General features: G+C 43.1%; 1 protein-coding gene across 6 annotated transcripts in view; it reads left to right on the forward strand.

The window, feature by feature from the left end:
- Window positions 1-20,006, forward strand: part of nek11 (NIMA-related kinase 11) — a 296,435-nt gene that overhangs the window by 122,207 nt on the left and 154,222 nt on the right. For 4 of the 6 annotated variants that reach the window (XM_073024305.1, XM_073024303.1, XM_073024304.1 and 1 more), the window contains 2 exons: window positions 4,013-4,131; window positions 13,523-13,587. In XM_073024305.1, coding sequence (XP_072880406.1) covers window positions 4,013-4,131; window positions 13,523-13,587 — 184 coding nt within the window. The remainder of the gene's footprint in view (window positions 1-4,012; window positions 4,132-13,522; window positions 13,588-20,006) is intronic. The other 2 variants (XM_073024307.1, XM_073024306.1) reach the window with 1 other exon arrangement.

The raw sequence follows: 20,006 nt of genomic DNA on the forward strand, positions 1-20,006 counted from the left end.
ACATACCAGATGATGATGTAGCCAGTTAAAACATGAAGGTAAAGCTAAATCCAATGCCTAAAGAATCATGCATTGTGTGTATTTAAAAGTCAGGGGGAGACATAGCACAGAAACTGGGCCTTCAGCCCACTGAGTCCATTCATCATCCATTTAGACTAATCCTGCAATGATCCCAGTTTTATTCTTCCTACATTCTCATCGATTCCATTTAGTTTGTTCCACTCATGGAGAAGATCCTGAGAGGCAGGATTTATGAACATTTGGGGAGGCATAATATGATTAGGAATAGTCAGCATGGCTTTGTCAAAGGCAGATCGTGCCTTATGAGCCTGATTGTATTTCTTGAGGATGTGACTAAACACATTGATGAAGGGAGAGAAGCAGATGTAATGTATATGGATTTCAGCAAGGCATTTAATAAGGTACCCCATGCAAGGCTTATTGAGAAAGTATGGAGGCATGGGATCCAAGGGGATTTACCTTGTGGATCCAGAACTGTCTTGCTCACAGAAGGCAAAGTTGTTGTAGACGGGTCATATTCTGCATGGAGATTGGTGACCAGTGGTGTGCCTCAGGGATCAGTTTTGGGACCCCCTCTCTTCGTGATTTTTATAAATGACCTGGATGAGGAAATGGAGTGGTGGGATTAGTAAATTTGCTGATGACACAAAGGTTGGGGGTGTTGTAGATAGTGTGGACAGCTGTCAGAGGTTACAGCAGGACATCGCTAGGATGCAAAACTGGGCTGAGAAGTGGCAGATGGAGTTCAACCCAGATAACTGTGAAGTGGTTCATTTTGGTAGGTCAAATATGATGGCAGAATATAGTATTAATGGTAAGACTCTTGGCAGTGTGGAGGATCAGAGGGATCTTGGGGTCCATGTCCATAGGACAGTTAAAGCAGCTGTGCAGGTTGACTCTGTGGTTAAGAAGGCATATGGTGTATTGGTCTTCATCAATTGTAGGATTCAGTTCAAGAGCCGACAGGTAATGTTGCAGCTATATAGCACCGTGGTCAGACCCCACTTGGAGTATTCTGCTCAATTCTGGTCACCTCACTACAGGAAGGATGTGGAAACCATAGAAAGGGTGCAGAGGAGATTTACAAGGATGCTGCCTGGATTGGGGGGCATGCCTTATGAGAATAAGTTGAGTGAACTCAACCTTTTCTCCTTGGAGTGACGGAGGATGAGAGGTGACCTGATAAGGTAATTAAGATGATGAGATGCATTGATCGTATGGATAGTCAGAGGCTTTTTTCCAAGGCTAAAATGGCTGATATGAGAGGACACAGTTTTAAGGTGCTTGGAAGTAGGTACAGAGGAGGTATCAGGGTTAAGTTTTTTACGCAGTGAGTGGTGAGTGTGTGGAATGGGTTGCCGGCGATGGTGGTGGAGGCAGATACGATAGAGTCTTTTAAGAGACTCCTGGATAGGTACATGGAGCTCAGAAAAATAGAGGGCTGTGGGTAACCTGATGTAACTTCTAAAGTAAGTATATGTTCGGCACAGCATTGTGGGCTGAAGGGCCTGTATTGTGCTGTAGGTTTTTTATGTTTCTCTATGTTTCATTTACACACTAGGAGTAACTTATAGTAGCCAATTAACTTACCAACCTGTTAAGTCTTTAAAAAGTGGAAGGAATCCAGAGCAGTCTGGCAGTAGGATCAGGAAGAAAGAGTGACGGATGCTTTTCCTGCTATTAATAAGAGAAAATTGGAAAGGGTAAGTCACACAGGGCAGCTGAGCTGATAATAAGTAGCTTATATTGGCAGTCATGAATTTTCTGGCTTTAAGTTTAACTTGATGGCACAATTCTCTCTTAGAATCACAGAAGTCTACAGTATAGGTATAGGCCATTTGGCTCAACTGGTTCATATTTGGACTTCCAAGAAGCCCATGTGGAGACTTATCCTTCCATATTTTAAAGATGTCTGGGCAATTAAATTGGTTGGCGATTGTAAATTACCCCTAGTATGTGAATGAGTAGAACAATATAGATGGAGGGATTAGAGTGTGGAATGAAGCTCTTACTCGTCTCCCATTTGCAGGGTACTCTACAATAAGAACAAAATCAGACATGAAACCACATTGGTGGGTACAAGGACAGATGACCAAAAAGCTTGTCATGTAGGCACGAAGGATTGTTTTACAGGAAAGAGAATTTAGGGAAGTTCAGTACTGAAATTCCAGAGCTTAGATTCCAGATAGCTGAATACATCAGCCCTTGTTCAGCGTGAATCTCAAGTTTGTTCAAGAATATGATCACTTCTCTATGTTCCAAGGTGAACTGAATTTCAAATTTAGCTTGTGTGATAGGGAACGGGTAGATGTGGATGTGTAAAGATTAGATGGGGGAGGTTGCAGGAATGGTTCCAGGGAATTACTATATTTTAGAAAGGTTGTGGAAAGTGATGTTTTTCTTTACAGCAGTGAAGAAGTTCTAATCACGAGGAATTCTAATAAACATTAGAGATTCGACAGACGTCGGAAATCCAGAGTAAAACCCACAAATTGCTGGAGGAACTGGAGAGGAATAAAAAGCAGATGTTTCTTGCTGAGACCCTTCATCAAGAGATCTACAGTGAGGTTTCAATAAATAAAAAGGTTCAGATGGATTAAGTAAAGGAAAACTGTTTCCAGTTGTGGAGCACGTCGATAATTAGCAGATATGTAGCTCAAGGTACCGCACTGTAACTCCAGTGCACTGAAGCAGTTTTAGTAGAACTATATCCTGGACACTACAAGCAAGTCTTATCCAACTTTGACTTCTGATAACACCAAGCATTAACTATTTCTCTTTCCTGGATGTCAACACCTCTGATGATCTATCCTGAGCCCAACATATTGATGCAATTACAAAGACGGTATGACAGCAGCTAATCTTCAATAGGAGTTTGAGGAGAATTAGTATGTCACCAACGACACTCAAATTTCTACTAAGGTGACTGGTTGCACCACCGTCTGGTATGGAGGAGCCACTGCATAGGATCTGAATAAGCTTCCAAAAATGGTAAAGTCAGTCAACTTCATCATGGCCACTAGCCCCACCCCCCAGCATCCAGGACACTTTCAAAAGGCAATGCCTCAAAAAGGCAACATCCATCATTAAGGACCTTCATAATCCAGAATAGGCCCTCTTCTCATTGCTTCCATCAAGGAGGAGGTACAGGAGCCTGAAGCCACACACTCAATGTTTCAGGAACAGCTTCTTCCCCTCCACATTCAAATTTCTGAATGGACAATGAACCCATGAGCACTTCCTCAGCATTTTTAATATTAAATCAGATGTTTAACCTGATTCTGAAGTTTATTTTAGTCTATAGAATTTGTCCTGCACAGTTCAAGAAATGCCATGGTGCAGGAGGAGCAAAAATAGAGATAAAGGAAAGTGGGAGTGAGAAGGCAGAAGCAGGGAAGCCACTATGCTGTTGTTGCGACATAGACACTGGTAAAAGGAAAGAAATGTCCTTCATCGGTCCTTCTTACCTCAGGTTCCTACTAGAAAGTTATGGACATATCTTTTCCAATAGGGCTGTGCTTCAGGTGAGTCTGGGATGGTCCACCACCCCTGACAAGGGGGCGCCTTCATCATGTTATGCACTTCTTTTACACAGAGACCAACTACAGGCTCTGCAGAGCATGGCACACACTCCAAATTGAGAAGGGCACTGTGCGCTTTTCCTCCCAGCCAGTTTATAAGCAACTCCATTTGCAAAAATATCACAAAATGGCATTTTAATTGCTGCAATTTCTCAGCAGTTTGGAAAATATATGTGTGCAATTATTTATGTAAATAAATGGAAATGATTTAAAAGCCTTCTATAACCTTAACAATTCAATTTGTTTGGATACTAGAATAGCATTGACAATCTGTGTTTATATATTGTGAAGATTGCTTTAATTTGGTACATTGTAAATTATTGTGGAATTATCAATTTCAGTAGCACACCAGAGCTAGTTAACATGAGCTGGTGGTGTGACTCTCATTATTTTTACAATTTTTGTTTCAGGGCAGAGATCTACAATGTAAAATTGAGGAGTATAAGCAAGCTGGAAAGACGTTTCCTGAAAGCCAGATCATTGAATGGTTTATACAGTTACTACTGGGAGCACAGTACATGCATGAGAGGTACAACTGCCATCTTTTCAATCTGAAGCAACCGTGCAGCTATTAGTAACATGCAACTTTCATCATAAATAATATATTCTATTGTGCGCTAACTTGACTGAAAATGCTGTCTTCCTAGAATCTAGCCTTTTGCCACACAGGAGGAAGTTATTGCACCCCATTTATGTATCTGCTGGTTGTAAAAGTGCTATCTGATCTAGTTATCCAATGAATATTGATTTCTTCAACTTCTGGTAATTTCTGCCTCCCTCCTCTCTTTTTCTATTTCTTATTCTGGTTACCCACTCTCCCTTCTCTTCTGCCCATCACTTCACTCTGGTTCCCCTCCTTTCCTTTCCTCCATGATTACCATCCTCCCCTATTAGATTCCTCCTTCTTCAGTCCTTGACCTCTTCCACCAATCCCCTCCCAGCTTCTTACTTTATTCACCCTTCTACCCATCCAACTTCCTCCTCACCTGGTCTCACCCATCATCTGCCAGCTTGTACTGCTTCTCCTCACCTACCCTCTTATTCTGGCATCTGCCCCCTTCCTTTCCAGTTCATATGAAGGATCAAGGTAAATTTGATATCAAAATTCATGTCACCATGTACAACCCTGAGTTTCCTTTTCTTCGAGACATTCACAGTAAGTACAAGAAACACAGTAGAATCAATGAAAGTCCACTCCCAATAAGATGGACAAATAACAAATGTACAAAAGACAACAAACTTGGTAAACACGAAAGAGAAATAAATAAACAACCAATGAATATCAAGAACATGAGGTGAAGAGTCCTTGAAAATGAATCCATTAGTTGTAGGAACAGTTCAGTGATTGGATGAGTGATGTTATTCCCTGTGGTTCACGATCCTTTTGGTTGAGGAGTAATAACTATTCCTGAACCTGGCGGTGTGGGTCCTGAGGCTCCTGTACCTTTTTCCTGATGGCAGCAGCGAGAAGAGAGCATGTCCTGATTGGGGCGTGCCCTTAATGATGGATGCTGCTTTCCTGCGACAGTGTTCCATGTAGATGTACTCAATGGTAGGGAGGACTTTACCCATGATGGGCTGGGCTGTATTCACTACGTTTCCATTCAAGGCTGTTGGTGTTTCCATACCAGTCTGTGTTGCAACCAGTCAATATACTCTTCACCTCACATCTAAGGAAGTTTGTCAAAGTTTTAGATATCATGCCAAATTTTCACAAACTTCTAAGGAAGTAAAAGTGCTGGACAATTCGGCTCAGATTGTTGACTCTTTATTCTCCTCCATAGATGCTGCCTGATTTGCTGAATTCCTTCAGTATTTTGTATATGGCATATAATCTAATCTCTCAAAATTTTCAGCTGTAGCCTTGTGGGATCTGGCACATCGTGTGCTCAGCCAAATACATAGTTTTAAAATCTGACAAGCAATTCTGCCATTTTTGAGAAGCTGTGAGTTCTGAACCCCCAACATCTCTGCTGAACATTTTATTTTGTCTTCTCCTTGCCATTCTTGCTTCCAATTAACTTGTTCTTCATTCTAGTCCTTCCTAGCCAACCTTTTAGGCTGGCCATAATTTTGTACGCATCAGTTCAATCTCTCTTAAGTGCCCTCTGTTCCAATGTAGATAAACTTAGCTCACTCAATCACTGCCCATAGATAAAATTGCAGATCAGAATCAGGTTTGATTTCACTGGCCTATGTTGTGGAATTTGTTGTTATGCGACAGCAGTACATTGCAATGCATTAATAATAAAATCTGTAAATTATGGTACACATATATATGTATATAAAACTTAAATAAAATGAATTGTGCAAAATGAGAAAATAGTGAGGTAGCGTCCATGGGTTCAATGTCCATTCAGAAATCTTATGGTAGGGGGTAGATGCTGTTCCTGAATTGACTTTTATGTGCCTTCAGGCTCAACAAAGATGTTATTGAGGCCAGTTCTCAATAACATCTTTGTGAATCTCCTCACAATTTCTGCAGTGCTATCATATTTTTCCTGTGACATGGCAACTGGAAATTGACACTATTCTTCATAGTTAAACAGAGTGTAAATGACCTGCTGTTGGTTAAAGTGAAGGATGTAAAATCTTCTCTAATACACCTGCTTTTTGCAGCTTAACCCTGATATGTCATGTCACCTTCCTCCTTCTCCATCCACCGACTTTACACACGCCCCTCTTCCCCTTCCTTTCTCCCCATTTGTTTGAATTCTCTCCTCCTTTATTCATCAGAATCCGGCACTGATGTTCCCGCTTATTTCTCTCCAGCAGCCGTCTCCTGTCTTCACACCCTCCCCGCTACTCCCACTCCATCTCTCCCTTTTTCCTCTCTTTCTTTGTGTTCCTCCACCCGTCACAGTCTGCCAACTCCAGCCCTGCTCACCTCCCCTACCTGGTACCTGCTGTCATCTTACACCCCTCCTCAGTCTACCAGTCACCTCTGAGTCCTGTGGCACCTCTCCCCTTCTCTTTATACTGGCCCGTCCACCTCTCCACTCTCTGTCTTTCAAGCAGATCGTGTGGCTCCATGTTCTAGCATCTGCAGTCACTTGTGTCTTCTATGTTATGTTATGAATGTTTTCTCTATACTTTTGGTTTGGAAATTCCACTTCAACGCCCAAGTTGAAGTGGAATTTCATTAATTCTGTTATGAATATTATTCTGTTGTTCTAATATGAATATTATTCCAAACTTTTGGTTTGGAAATTCCACTTCAACGCCCAAGTTGAAGTGGAATTTCATTAATTCTGTTATGAATATTATTCTATTATTGAGTATGCCTGCAAGAAAATGAATCTCAGAGTTGTGTGTGGTGACATATATGTACTTTGATAATAAATTTACTTTGAACTTTATGGAAGATGTTTTTGTTTTGTTTCATTCTTGTGTGACAATGTTTACGAATGCAGAATAAACCACGCTCGTTTTCTGTCATGGGATGTGGCACTTGTTGCCTCTAAGGGAATGGCTAAAAAACAGCTTTCTTGAAACCCAATAGTCCTCTGGGTGAAGTTACTCCCTCAATAGGGAATTCGTGTTCCTAGTCTCCTAGAGTTATACAGCACGGAAACAGGCTCAACACGCACAAAACGCTGGAGGAACTCAGAGAGTCAGGGAGCATCTATGGAGGGAAATGGACCATCAATATTTTGGGCTGAGCCTCTTCTTCAGGATTGGAAAGGAAGAGGGCAAAAGCCGGAATAAAAGGGTAGGAGAAGGGGAAGGAGGTGGTGGGTGATAAGTGAATCCAAGTGAGAAGGGGACGGAGGGTGAAGGGAACAATGTAAGAAGGCGATAGATGGGAAAAGCAGAAGGCTGAAGAATGAAAATGATAGGAGCGACCATAGGCTATGGAATAAAAAGGAAGGAAGCAGGGAACAGAGGGAGGAAGGTGAAAGTGATGGGAAGGTTGTGGGTCCCAGGGATGTCAAACTGGTAGGTGAAGGGAGTAGAGTAGTTTCCAGAAGTTGAGGGAATAGAAATTCACGCTGCCAGGTTGGAGACCACCAAGATGGAACATGAAGAATATGCTCCTTCAGTCTGTGTTTGGCTTTAGTGTGGCCGTGCAGGAGACTGTGGGCAGATGTGTCAGTGTGGGAATGGGAAGTGCGATTAGAATGGTTGGCCACTGCAAGATCTTGGCTGTTGTGGCAGACTAAGCGAAAGTGATTGATGAACTTCCTCCAACTTCCAGTAACCACTCCTCTCTTCCCCCTTCCAGTTTTCCCCTATCCCTGCCCTTTCTTTCCCCCACGCTTGTGCCCTGCCTATCACCTTCTTCTTCCTCCTCTGTTTTCCCTCCTCCTTCCCTTTATTCCATGGTCTACTGGCCTCTCTTCATAGATTCTGTCTTCAGCCCTTTGCTTTCCCAACCATCAACTCCCAGATTCTCACAAAATCCTCCTTTTTCCCTTTCTCCCTCAACCCTCCTGCCTCCCCCCTCACCTAGATTCACCTTTCGCCTACCAGCTCTGGCTCCTCCTCCTCCTCCTGCTCTTTTATTCTGGTTTCTGCCCCTTCCTTTCCAGTCCAGATGAAGGATCTTGGCCTGAAATGTTGACTGTTTATTTCCGTCCGTTGATGTTCCCTGTTTGGTTCTGATGTTTTAAGTCCAAGGTTGCTTCATGATTGTTTTATTAAGTGCTAATAGAACAATGAAAATTGAGAATGGTTAGTAACAGGAGTAGAGGGGGAGAAGTAACAATTAAGGTGGCAATGCCACATGATCTGCTCCTTTTATACCCATAGATAAGAAACATTCTATTCAAATTCATAGATAAGGGTCAACCAATCAGATAGCCACTATTCAAATACTGCAGCACCAGAGAAGCTTCCAGCACTTTTCAGAATAAGACAAAGAACTGTAACTACTAGGGGACATATTCAAATATTGCATATACAAGGCCTATATAGAAACATAGAAACATAGAAAACAGGTGCAGGAGTAGGCCATTCGGCCCTTCGAGCCTGCACCACCATTCAGTATGATCGTGGCTGATCATCCAACTCAGAACCCTATACCTGCTTTCTCTCCATACCCCCGATCCCTTTTGCCACAAGGGCCATATCTAACTTCCTCTTAAGTATAGCCAATGAACCGGCCTCAACTGTTTCCTGTGGCAGAGAATTCCACAGATTCACCACTCTCTGTGTGAAGAAGTTTTTCCTCATCTCGGTCCTAAAAGGCTTCCCCTTTATCCTTAAACTGTGACCCCTCGTTCTGGACTTCCCCAACATCAGAAACAATCTTCCTGCATCTAGCCTGTCAAATCCCTTTAGAAGTTTATACGTTTCAATAAGATCCCCCCTAAATCTTCTAAATTCCAGTGTGTATAAGCCTAGTCGATCCAGTCTTTCTTCATATGAAAGTCCTGCCATCCCAGGAATCAATCTGGTGAACCTTCTTTGTACTCCCTCTATGGCAAGAATGTCTTTCCTCAGATTAGGGGACCAAAACTGCACACAATACTCTAGGTGTGGTCTCACCAAGGCCTTGTACAACTGCAGTAGAACCTTCCTGCTCCTGTACTCAAATCCTTTTGCTATGAATGCCAACATACCATTTGCCTTTTTCACTGCCTGCTGTACCTGCATGCCCACCTTCAATGACTGGTGTACAATGACACCCAGGTCTCGTTGCACCTCCCCTTTTCCTAATTGGCCACCATTCAGATAATAATCTGTTTTTCTGTTCTTGCAACCAAAGTGGATAACCTCACATTTATCCACATTAAATTGCATCTGCCATGAATTTGCCCACTCACCTAACCTATCCAAGTCACCCTGCATCCTTTTAGCATCCTCCTCACAGCACTGGGGATTTATCTGCCTTTAATATAAAGTATTCACCCACCCGGAAGTTTTCATGTTTCATTGTTTTACAGCATTGAATCACAGTGGATTTAATAATGTTTTTTTTAACATTGTTCAACAGAAAAGGACTCTTTTGTGTCAAAGTGAAAACAGATCTCTACAAAGTGATCTAAATTAATTACAAACATAAAAGACAAAATATTTGATTGCATAAGTATTCACCCCCTTCAAGTCAGTATTTAGTAGACTTTGGCAACAATTATACCCTTGAGTCTGTGTAGATAGGTCTCTATCAGCTTTGAACATCTGGACACTGCAACTTTCCCCCATTCTTTACAAAATTGCTCAAACTCTGTCAGATTGCATGGGGATCATGAGTGAACAGCCCTCTTCAAGTCCAGCCACAAATTCTCAATTGGGTTGAGGTCTGGACTCTGACTTGGCCACTCCAGGACATTAACTTTGTTGTTTTTAAGCCATTCCTGTGTAGCTTTGGCTTTATGCTTGGGGGTCATTGTTTTGCTGGAAAAAAAATCTTCTCCCAAGTTGCAGTTTTCTTGCAGACTGCAACTGGTTTTCCTCCAGGATTTCCCTGTATTTTGCTGCATTCATTTTACCCTCTACCAGCTTACCCTCTATCTTTACCCTCTTCCAGGGCCTGCTGCAGTGAAGTATCCCCACAACATGAGTCAGCCACCACCATGCTTCATGGTAGGGATGTTGTGTTTTTGATGATGTGCAGTGTTTGGCTTCTGCCAAATAGAGCATTGAGTCTGATGGTCAAAAAGCTCAATTTTGGTTTCATCAGACCATGGAACAATTAAACACTCTAACCCAGGGTTCCGTGAGAGATCATGTTTAAGGAAAATAAATATTGATTTTTGGACTTTGCACGATGCTAGCACCCACAATGGTGGGCAGTGACCGAGCAGTCCCATCAGCGATCTCGTTAGATATCTCTCAGCCCAGCGTGGCAGCGTGAAGTAGTTCCCCATATTTGTTTGGATGAATGCCCTCCCTCCCGAATTACCTCCCCCAGCTTCTTCCCCTTACGCGCTGCTGACTGACTTATGGGAGCGAACAAACTCTAGCGGTGTAGTAGAAAATTGAAGGGAAATTTTCATTCTAAGGACGGTCCAATGTGGTGATTTTTGAACAGGAGGGCTCTAGGCTTATGCCTATGGATAATTCTGATCAGGTTAACAATGAAGAATTATAATCTTTTGAGTCATTTCACTACAGTAGTGCAACAACGGACACAAAAAAGTCCATCTTTACAATGAAAACTATACATAAATACGTTTTACATAGACTGTTGATCCAAGTTGTCCTTTCCATTGCGCTTAGCCTGTGGCAAACAACTCACAGATGCAGCAATGGCTCCAGCAAAATTGAAAAGACACTTACGTACAAATCACAGCCATGTGACACGTTAAAGTGCTGATTATTTTAAACAGCAATTGGAATCTCAAAACAAACAGAGTAAAGCTTTTGTTAATAAAGTCACAGTCAGTAAAAGGTTTCAGGAAGCAAGTGATTCAGTAGCAGAATTTTTACCCAGAAAAGGAAAAATCTCACATTTGGTGAAAACGTAGTAATGCCAGCATGTAAAATTATAGTGGGTAAAATGCAAGGACAAGGTGCAGCACGAGAAATTGAAAAAGTTTCACTCCTGAACAGTCGACTTATTGATGGCATGTCACATGATGCTGAAGAGGTTTTGTGTGATAAAATGAAAAACAACAGCTTCTCTATCCAGGGTGATGAGTCAACAGACGTCACCAATAAATGTCATGTTGTAGCATTTGTAAGATTTTTAAATGATGGTGAAATTCAATAAAACTTTTTCTGTTGCAAAGAGCTGCTGAAACAAGCAAAGGCCAGGATATATTTAATGATTTGTCTTTATATCTGGAAAGAAAAGATCTTTCTTGGAGGAACTGTGTTGGCATCTGTACTGATGGTGCCCCATCTGTGGCTGGCTCCATGAGAGGTTTCGTTTCTCTTGTAAAAAAAAAAGAAAATCCTGACAATGTCACAACACACTGATTTCTTCACAGAGAGGTTCTGATGTCAAAAACAGAGATGGAATGAAAAAAGTTCTGGATGTTGCTACAAAAGTTGTTAACTTTATTAAACAAAGACCAGATCACTCCAGAATGTTTTTAAAAATTGTGTGAAAACCTGAACAAAGAGCACCCCAACCTCCTGTTACATACGGAAATCCGATGGCTTGGCTGAGGAAGAGTTCTCAACAAGGTGAAAGGAGTACTTTGAAGAAAATAGTAGGTCAGATTTTGCTCAGTGCTTTGAAGATGAAGAATTGCTGCAGAAACTAGCCTACTTAGAAGACATTTTCATCATATGAACCAGTTGAACAAGTCTCTGCAAAGCCCTGGTGAAAATGTTTTGTCTCCGAGTGACAAGATTCTTGGATTTACAAAGAAACTGAATCTTTGGAAAAATCATGTTGCAAAAGGAAATCTTGAAATGTTTCCACTGCTGCTTGGGCTTGAGTGTGAGGAAGGGTATCAGAAAATCTCAAGGCTTATTGCAAACCACCTGGAAGAACTGTAGAACAAAAGTGAATAGTATTTTCCCTCCCTTTCAACACAAGTGCGTGACTGTGTGAGGGACTCTTTCTCTGAATCTTCTGGTCAGTCTGAGATTTGACTTTATTTGACTGAGATTATTTCAGGTGTTCCTCCAGGGCAAAATTTGAGAAAGGCTGCTCTAATCCAATACTGGATCCTGCACCAACCTGCTCAGTTCCTCCAGCACTTTGTGTGTGTTGGTCAAGATTTCCATTATCTGCACTCTCTGATGTCATGGATACATGTTCTTTGGCTCAACTTGGGCATTGCTGACCAGATTGTTTATTTGACACAAACAAAAGAAAATCTTCAGACGCTGGAAATCCAAGCAACACACACAAAATGCTGGAGGAACTCAGCAGTTATGGCAGCATCTCTGGAAAAGAGTAAATAGTCGTTGTTTTGGGCTGAGACCTTTCATCAGGACTCATGAAGGACTCTTGAGTCCTGATGAAGTGTCTCAGCCTGAAACATTGACTGTTTTCTCTTTTCCACAGTTGCTGCCCGGCCTGCTGAGTTCCTCCAGCAGTTTGTGTGTGTTGCTTGTCTATTTTGAGCTTGTCACAATTCCCTGTTTGGCCCATATCCCTCTAAACCTTTCCTATCCATGTGCTTGTCTAAATATCTTTTAAACATTATGGGATTAAGATGAGAGCAAGGAGTTTTAAAGCACTCTTGAGAGGGTTGATATAGTGAATGCCTGCTAGAGGAGGTGATGGAATCAGACATAATGACCATGTTTAAGTAGCATTTGGACAGACACTTAAATAAGCAAGGCATAGAAGGATATGGTCCTAATGTAAACGAATGAGATTCTTGTAGATGTATCAAAAAGTTGGAATGGATATGGTGGGTCAAATGCTTGAAATGTTCTTCATTGGTAGGGGTATTAAGGTTAAAGCAGGATAATTGGGTTGAGAGGGAAAATAAGTCAGCCATGATTGAATAACAGAGCAGACTTTGATGGGCTAAATGGCCTAATTCTGCTCCTATATCTTATAGTTGTCTGTGCTATGCAAATCTGAGCTTCTGTTTCTAGTTATCTTTATGTTTTACAAAAAGCTCTGCAATGTTACTGCTCCTAAGAAGCATACACAATGAGAGAATGTTACGCAGCCATTGAACATTCTACTTCTGTGGGCAGAGAAAAGAGATGAAAACTTTATTTTGGGCTGCTGTCTAAATGTCTTTTCTTTTGATTAAAGAAAGCTCTTAGTGGGGCAGCTGAATGTGGTTTGATTTGAGCAATTATCCTGTTATATCTACTGGAGGGCTTGTCGATTGCTGTTTCAAATGAGCAGATGAAGACATTTAATTTAAATGAACATTTGTTCATTATAGCTTATTCAGTCATTGTTATAATCGTCAAATAATCTCAGTAGAAGCATCGGCTGAAGCATTTATAAGAGCCATTTTATTTTTAAATGTCTTTGCCTTAAGGCTACAAGAAATAGTATGCATTTTCTTTTAAGTCTGTGATGCAACTCATTTTTTAATTAACCTTTACAGAAGAATACTTCACAGAGATTTAAAAAGCAACAACATCTTCTTGAAAAACAACATTGTAAAAATAGGTAAGAATTGCCATTGAGGTCTTTGTCCTACTTGCATTTATAATTTTCTCTGACATTGATTTACTGACTGTGTTGCCTATAACCGAATGAGTGACTGCAACTCACCTGCTTCTGTGCAAGAGATGCATTGCATTTGAACAGGTAATGTATTCGTAATGTACGCCAATTAACAAGTACCATTTCATTCCAAACCAGGGCTCCTTCTCAGGAGTAGCACTTGTTTTATCACTGACACAATTTGACCTCCTAGGATTTCGTTGAGAGTCTTGTAATTGATTTATATACAATAGGTGAGAAATTTGCCTTTGCTCTTTGCTGGTTGTACTTTCCTCCCCATACACTTTAGATCTCCTGGTGTTTGGAATTAAAAGTCAACCCCATCCCAACCTGCCCATTGCCTTTCTGACGTTGAGCACCCACAACGTTTTCCAGGTCTGATCTGACAACTTGCCAATTAACATAAATATAATTACCGACATGGTGCGTTTGCCTTTTGGAGGATTGGGTTTAAGGCTGTGAGGTAACGTTGCAGCCCTTTCAAATCTGGTTAGACCAGACTTTTGGAGTACTGTGTTTAGTTCTGATTGCCTTATTATAGGAAGGATGGAAGCTTTAGAGAGGGTGCAGATGAGATTTTGTTTTACCAGAATGCTGTCTGGGTTAGAGAGCATGTTTTATGAAGCTGAGTTTAGTGAGCTAGGGCTTTTAATTTTAGAATGAGGGAGGATAAGAGATGTCATGATAGAGGGATATAAGAAGTATAGATAGAGTGGACAGCCAGATACATTTTCCCAGGGTGCAAATAGGGAATATGAGGGGCATAAATTTAAGGTGATTGGAGGAAAATGCAGGGGAATGTCAGAGATAAGTATTTTACTCAAAGTGTGGTGGGTGTGTTTGTTGAATTGCACTGCCATGGATGATGGTAGAGACAGATTCATTAGGGGGATTTAAGATTCTCTTAGATAGGCAAATTAGATATTGGAGCAAATGGTTAAATTGATCTTAGAGTAGATTAAAAGATTGGGACAATGCTGCCAAAGGGCTTGCTAACTGTTATATGTTTTATTCATATGCCAGTAAATTGTTCTGCCTTTATGAACTACGTATGAGCTGGACTTGCATGACATAGTCTGACCAGACGCAAACCCAAATATTTAATTCAGTCAATTTGAGCCTGACGAGTCAGATCCCATTGGGCTAGCATTGAGTGAACAGGATCCACTGCACATTTCTCCTGCACAATGAGATCAAGTGTGTGGAGATGAGCATAACACTGAGGAAAGTCCCTGAGAACAGCTACACTCCCTGTAATCCCCTGCAGCCACAGGGATCTTTGGGACATATGCACACAGGAATACAGAAAAACAGGAGCAGCAGTGAGCCACCAGGCTTCTCGTGCGTGTCCCGCCATTCATAACGATTACGGCTGATCTGCGCTGGTCTCAACTGATCTTCTTTGACAGTTCCCCATAACACTCAATTCCTCGATCTTACAAGTGTTTATCTAGCTTCATTTTAAATACATCTGATGAGAAATTCATTCCCATCAACCAGCCCTCCCACTTACCAAGTTCGAATCAGTCATGATTGAATGACAGAACAGACTCAATGGGCCAAATGGCCTCATTCTGCTCCTGTGTCTCATGGTCTCTGAAACAAGAAATTTTGCTAGATCTGACCCTTAATTTCATAGCTGTACCCCCTACTCATGAAAGCATCTACCTTCTCCAAACCCTTTTGGGCCTTGTATTGGGCAAACCCTTTCTTCTAAACTCCAAAGAATGCAGAACAAAACTGTCTCAGCTTTCTTGACAGAAACGCCGTTTCATCCTGGAAATTAACCCAGAGAATCTGCATTGGACTTCCTCCAATGCTCCTAAATCCTTTAATTGCATCTTTCATACACATCTACTCCTGGCATTTTGTTCATCATCAAATTGAATGTTTTCAACAGATACAGCTACAGCTGCCAAACACGTGCTAAGTTCCTCCAGAATTTTCTGTATATTACTTTGGATTTCCAGCGTCTGCAACATATTTTGTGCTAACTGGCTGCATCACCATCTGATAGGAGTGGCCACTGCATAGGATCAGGAAAAAGCTGAAGAAAGTTATAAACACAGCCAGCTCCTTCATGGGCACTAGCCACCCCTGCATCCACAACACCTTCAAAAGGCAATGCCTCAGAAAGGTGGCATCCATAATTCAGGGTCTACATCAACCAGGACGTGCCCTCTTCTCATTGCTACCATCAGGGAGAAGGTACAGGAGCCTGAAGACACACACTCAATGTTTCAGGAACAGTTTCTTCCCCTCTGCCATCAGGTTTCAGAATGGACAATAAACCCACGAAGGCTCCATCGCTATATTACCTCCCTTTTTGCACTACTTATTTAATTTAATTTTCTTAATATATATATATACATTGTAATTTATAGTTTTTATTGTTATGTATTACTAAGTACTGATGCCATAAAACAACAGATTTTAAGACACATGTCAGTGATCATAAACCTGATTCAGAACTGTATTTCATCTGAACTTTACTTCCTCCTTCCTTAAGGTGGTCTTTAAAGTCAAAGCCAGTGACTTATGATGTGGGTCACTGGATGTATCCCAATGTTTGCTTGACAATACAACAATGAGGCACTTTTCTCCCCCTCTGAGAAAAGGTGCTGTTTATTCATTTAATGAGATACAGCGTGGAATAGGGACATTTGGCCCTTCACAATGCCCAATTAACCGATCAACTGGTACATCTTTGGACTGTGGGAGGAAATCGGAGCACCCGCAGGAAGCCCATAGGGTAATGGGAAGAAGGTCCAAGCGGAATATTGAAATAAGCAAAATCAAATCAATATGGATCTTGCTCACTTTCTTACACAAAAGAAGACACTGGCAGTGACAGACCTGAAACATTCAGAGAGACATTGAGATTGGTCACATCTGTATATTACAGGTCTTCCACTTCCTGTGAAACTCCAAAACAGGATCAGGATCTAACAGGATCTAACTCTCTGGAGTATAGATAACTGGCGCAGCCCCTTAAGGTTCGGAACTGACCTGATAATTGGCAATCATGTTTTGGTGCCAAGAATTCAGTATTTGAACATCCGAACAGGGCCACAGTTCTCAATCGTAAGCCCGACTAGACAATCGTCTAGCGTTCCTTGTGCTCAGTTCTCGGTCCAGCTTTATACTATGTCTCGAACCTTGGCTCAGATACTTCAGCATTTGGCTCCTAACTGTACTGGTCAAGGTTTCTCATCACAGTATGATCGAGCCACGTGGGGTATCAGAATCTTTTGTCTGCTATGGCTGGCCATAGCAAGAGGATTTCCAGATAGTGCCTGGAGATTCATGACTGCCACGTAGCCGTTGATCAACTTTCGCAAGGAGGAAGCCAGAGCTGCTCGGGTGAGCCAGTCGGTTGATCCACAGAGCCAGAACATCTTCCAACGTGGCACAACCCAACAGTGACCTGGGATCTTGCCGTGGCTTCCTCATCCATTGCTCATTGATGTTTGAACTCCGGCTGTCCCTTCAGAGCACAGAAAGTTGGCCTTCATTATCTCCCTTCTGACTGGGAGAGCCCTGGCCTGGGCCACTGTGCATTGGGAGTGAAGGTCAGAGATTCACTCGAATTTGGAGGAATCCATGGCCCCCATGAGAAGGTGTTCCATTACCCTGCTGAGTCTCGGACTGTCTGATGAAGATGTGACAGGGCAGACTACGCTGTCGAGTTTCAGACCTTGACCCAAGAGATTGGCTGGAACGGGAAGGCCTTGGCCACACTCTACTGCCACAGACGCCGAGCCGAATTGAAGGATGCCCTCCCCCTGTGAGAGCCGGCAGCAGATTCTGATCGACCAGTCCATTTGTCTCGATAATTGTGTAGCAAAGCAGAAGGGGGACTACATCAAGAGATCGGAGAAGGCTAGCCTGAGCCCGGCCTCACTCCCCAACCTTGGACCATGACCAGCCCATCTCCCGCTCAGGATCCTGACAAGCCCATGCGAATCAGCTGCCGTAGGCTCTCCTCCGATGAGAGGTCTCGGCGTCGGAGTCAAGGCTGCTGCTGTTACTGTGGGGAGATGGGCCGAATGCAACCACCAGGAGAACTGCTTAGCCCTGTGCTGGGAGGACTGCAATGGTAGCAGCCACCCCTCCCAACCCTACGGATTTGGGCTTCACGCTGAAGGCGGTGACCTCCTGCAGTGAGAATTGAAGAGAGGTGAGGACTTTTGTGTACTCTGGAGAAGCTGGTAATTTCCTGTTCTTGGTGACAGCCCATCGGCTTAACGTACCGCTGCAAGAGTTGAGAAGGTCTGTGCCCGTAACTGTCTTGGACAGCCGTTCGCCGGGTTCTGGGCAAATTCAGCAACAGACGTTGGTCTTGCAGATGAGGATTGGGGATCACGTGGAGGACGTTAGTTTCTAAATCACTGACTCACTACTTATACCCCTGATCCTCGGGCACCCCTTTGCCGTCCCCGCATAACCCATCCATGGACTGGGAGGAAGGAAGATTCATTGCTTGGTTCAGTCATTGTAAGAGGGTACGTTTGTGGCGTGGTGCTCTGACCCCCAGACCGACAACCTGCAAGGGGACAGACTTCAAAGCGAGGTAATCTGAAGCCTGAGGGGTCCAGCTGCCAGGTCCTGACAAAAAGAAAGACTCCTAAACACAAACCCTTGGTGCCTGTTCCCAGGGGCGGAAGGAGCATCTGTAACACCTTGTTGCCATTGCCTGTGGGTACGATGGAGTCCAGTGAACCTAGGGAGGAGACTCAGAGGCTGGCCAAGCCACCGCTACCACCTAAGAAGCCTCAAGGAGGCACCCTTGAAGGAGAGTTCAGAAGAACTTACAACACACAGTGCGGCTGAGGTTCCTTCTGTGTGCGAGGACTTGGAAGAGGTCAACGGGAAAATTGAAGTCCACGGAGGAGCACATTGCTCACATCCAGGACATTTTAAAGAGGCTTCTACATTGTGGACTTTTATGTCCAGCTGGAGAAGTCAGAATTTCACGTGACGAACATTTCATTTTTTGGTTTCATCATCTCCAAAGGCAGTCTCAAGGTGGACACTATGAAGACCCAGACAGTCAGAGAATGGTTTCACCTAACACAGACCTTCGCTTTATCATGGAGGTGGATGCCTCAGACTTCAGAGTGGGTGCGGTACTGTCTCAGTGGTCACCTTTGGACAGTAAACTGCACTTGTGTTCATTCTTCTCTAGGCGGCTATCCCTGGCAGAGAGAAACCACGACTTTGGGAATTGGGAGCTACTAGCAGTTAAGTTGGCATTGGAGGAATGGTGTCACTAGAGCAGGACAAGAACCTTTTTATTGTCTGGACAGACCACAGGAACCTGGCTTGTATTCAGGAGGCCAAGAGACTGAATTCCAGGCTGGCCAAGTGGTCTCTTTTCTTTGGCAAACACGAGGAAATCTGCAGATGCTGGAAATCCAAGCAACACACTCAAAATGCTGGTGGAACGCAGCAGGTCAGGCAGCATCTATAGGGAGAAGCGCTGTTGACGTTTCGGGCTGAGACCCTTCTGTTAGTCCTGACAAAGGGTCTCGGGCCGAAACGTCGACAGCGCTGCTCCCTGTAGATGCTGCCTGACCTGTTGCGTTCCACCAGCATTTTGTGTGGGTCTCTTTTTAACTGTTATAACTTTATCGTGACCTATCGACCATGGTCAAAGAATCAAAAACCAGATGCCTTGTCTCATCATTTCAACAAACCCAAAGGGGAAGAGCAGTTTACCACCATTTTGCACCAAACTAAGGTGATAGCGACAATCCATTGAGAAGTCAACAAGCTTGTTCCCAAGGCCCAGGCACAAGGGCAGACTATTTAGGACAGTCCGCCAGATAGACTGTTTGTCTCAAGCTCTGTCAGGTCACAGGTACTCCAGTGGGACATTCATCGAGAATGACTGCTCACTCAGGGAATGCCAGGACCCTCAAGTTCATCAAGAGAAGGGACTGGTGGCCCAGAATGCCGAAAGATGTCTGACAATACGTGTAGGCATGCAAGGAGTTCCATACCCAACATCGAAGGGTTCCTTGATCCTCTACCTGTTCCAGGCAGACCTTGGGTGCATATCTCCATGGACTTTGTCACAGGCCTCTACCTTCCAGGGGGAAGACTGTCATCATGATAATTGTTGATGAGTTTTCAAGGGCCTGCAGATTCATTGCCTGGGACAAGCTACCAACTGTGGTGGAGACAGTCCTGGACAAGGTCTTCAGAATCCATCATTTTCCAGTGGACATGGTCACAGATCGTAGTCCACAATTTTTCTGGAGGGTATTTAGTAAACGGATTGGGGCAACAGCAAGTCTGTCCTTTTGGTTTCACCTGCTGTCCAATGGCCAGATGTACTGGGTCAGCCATCATTTGGA

The sequence above is a fragment of the Hemitrygon akajei genome, chromosome 20 (assembly GCF_048418815.1).
Source record: "Hemitrygon akajei chromosome 20, sHemAka1.3, whole genome shotgun sequence".
NCBI lineage: Eukaryota > Metazoa > Chordata > Chondrichthyes > Myliobatiformes > Dasyatidae > Hemitrygon > Hemitrygon akajei.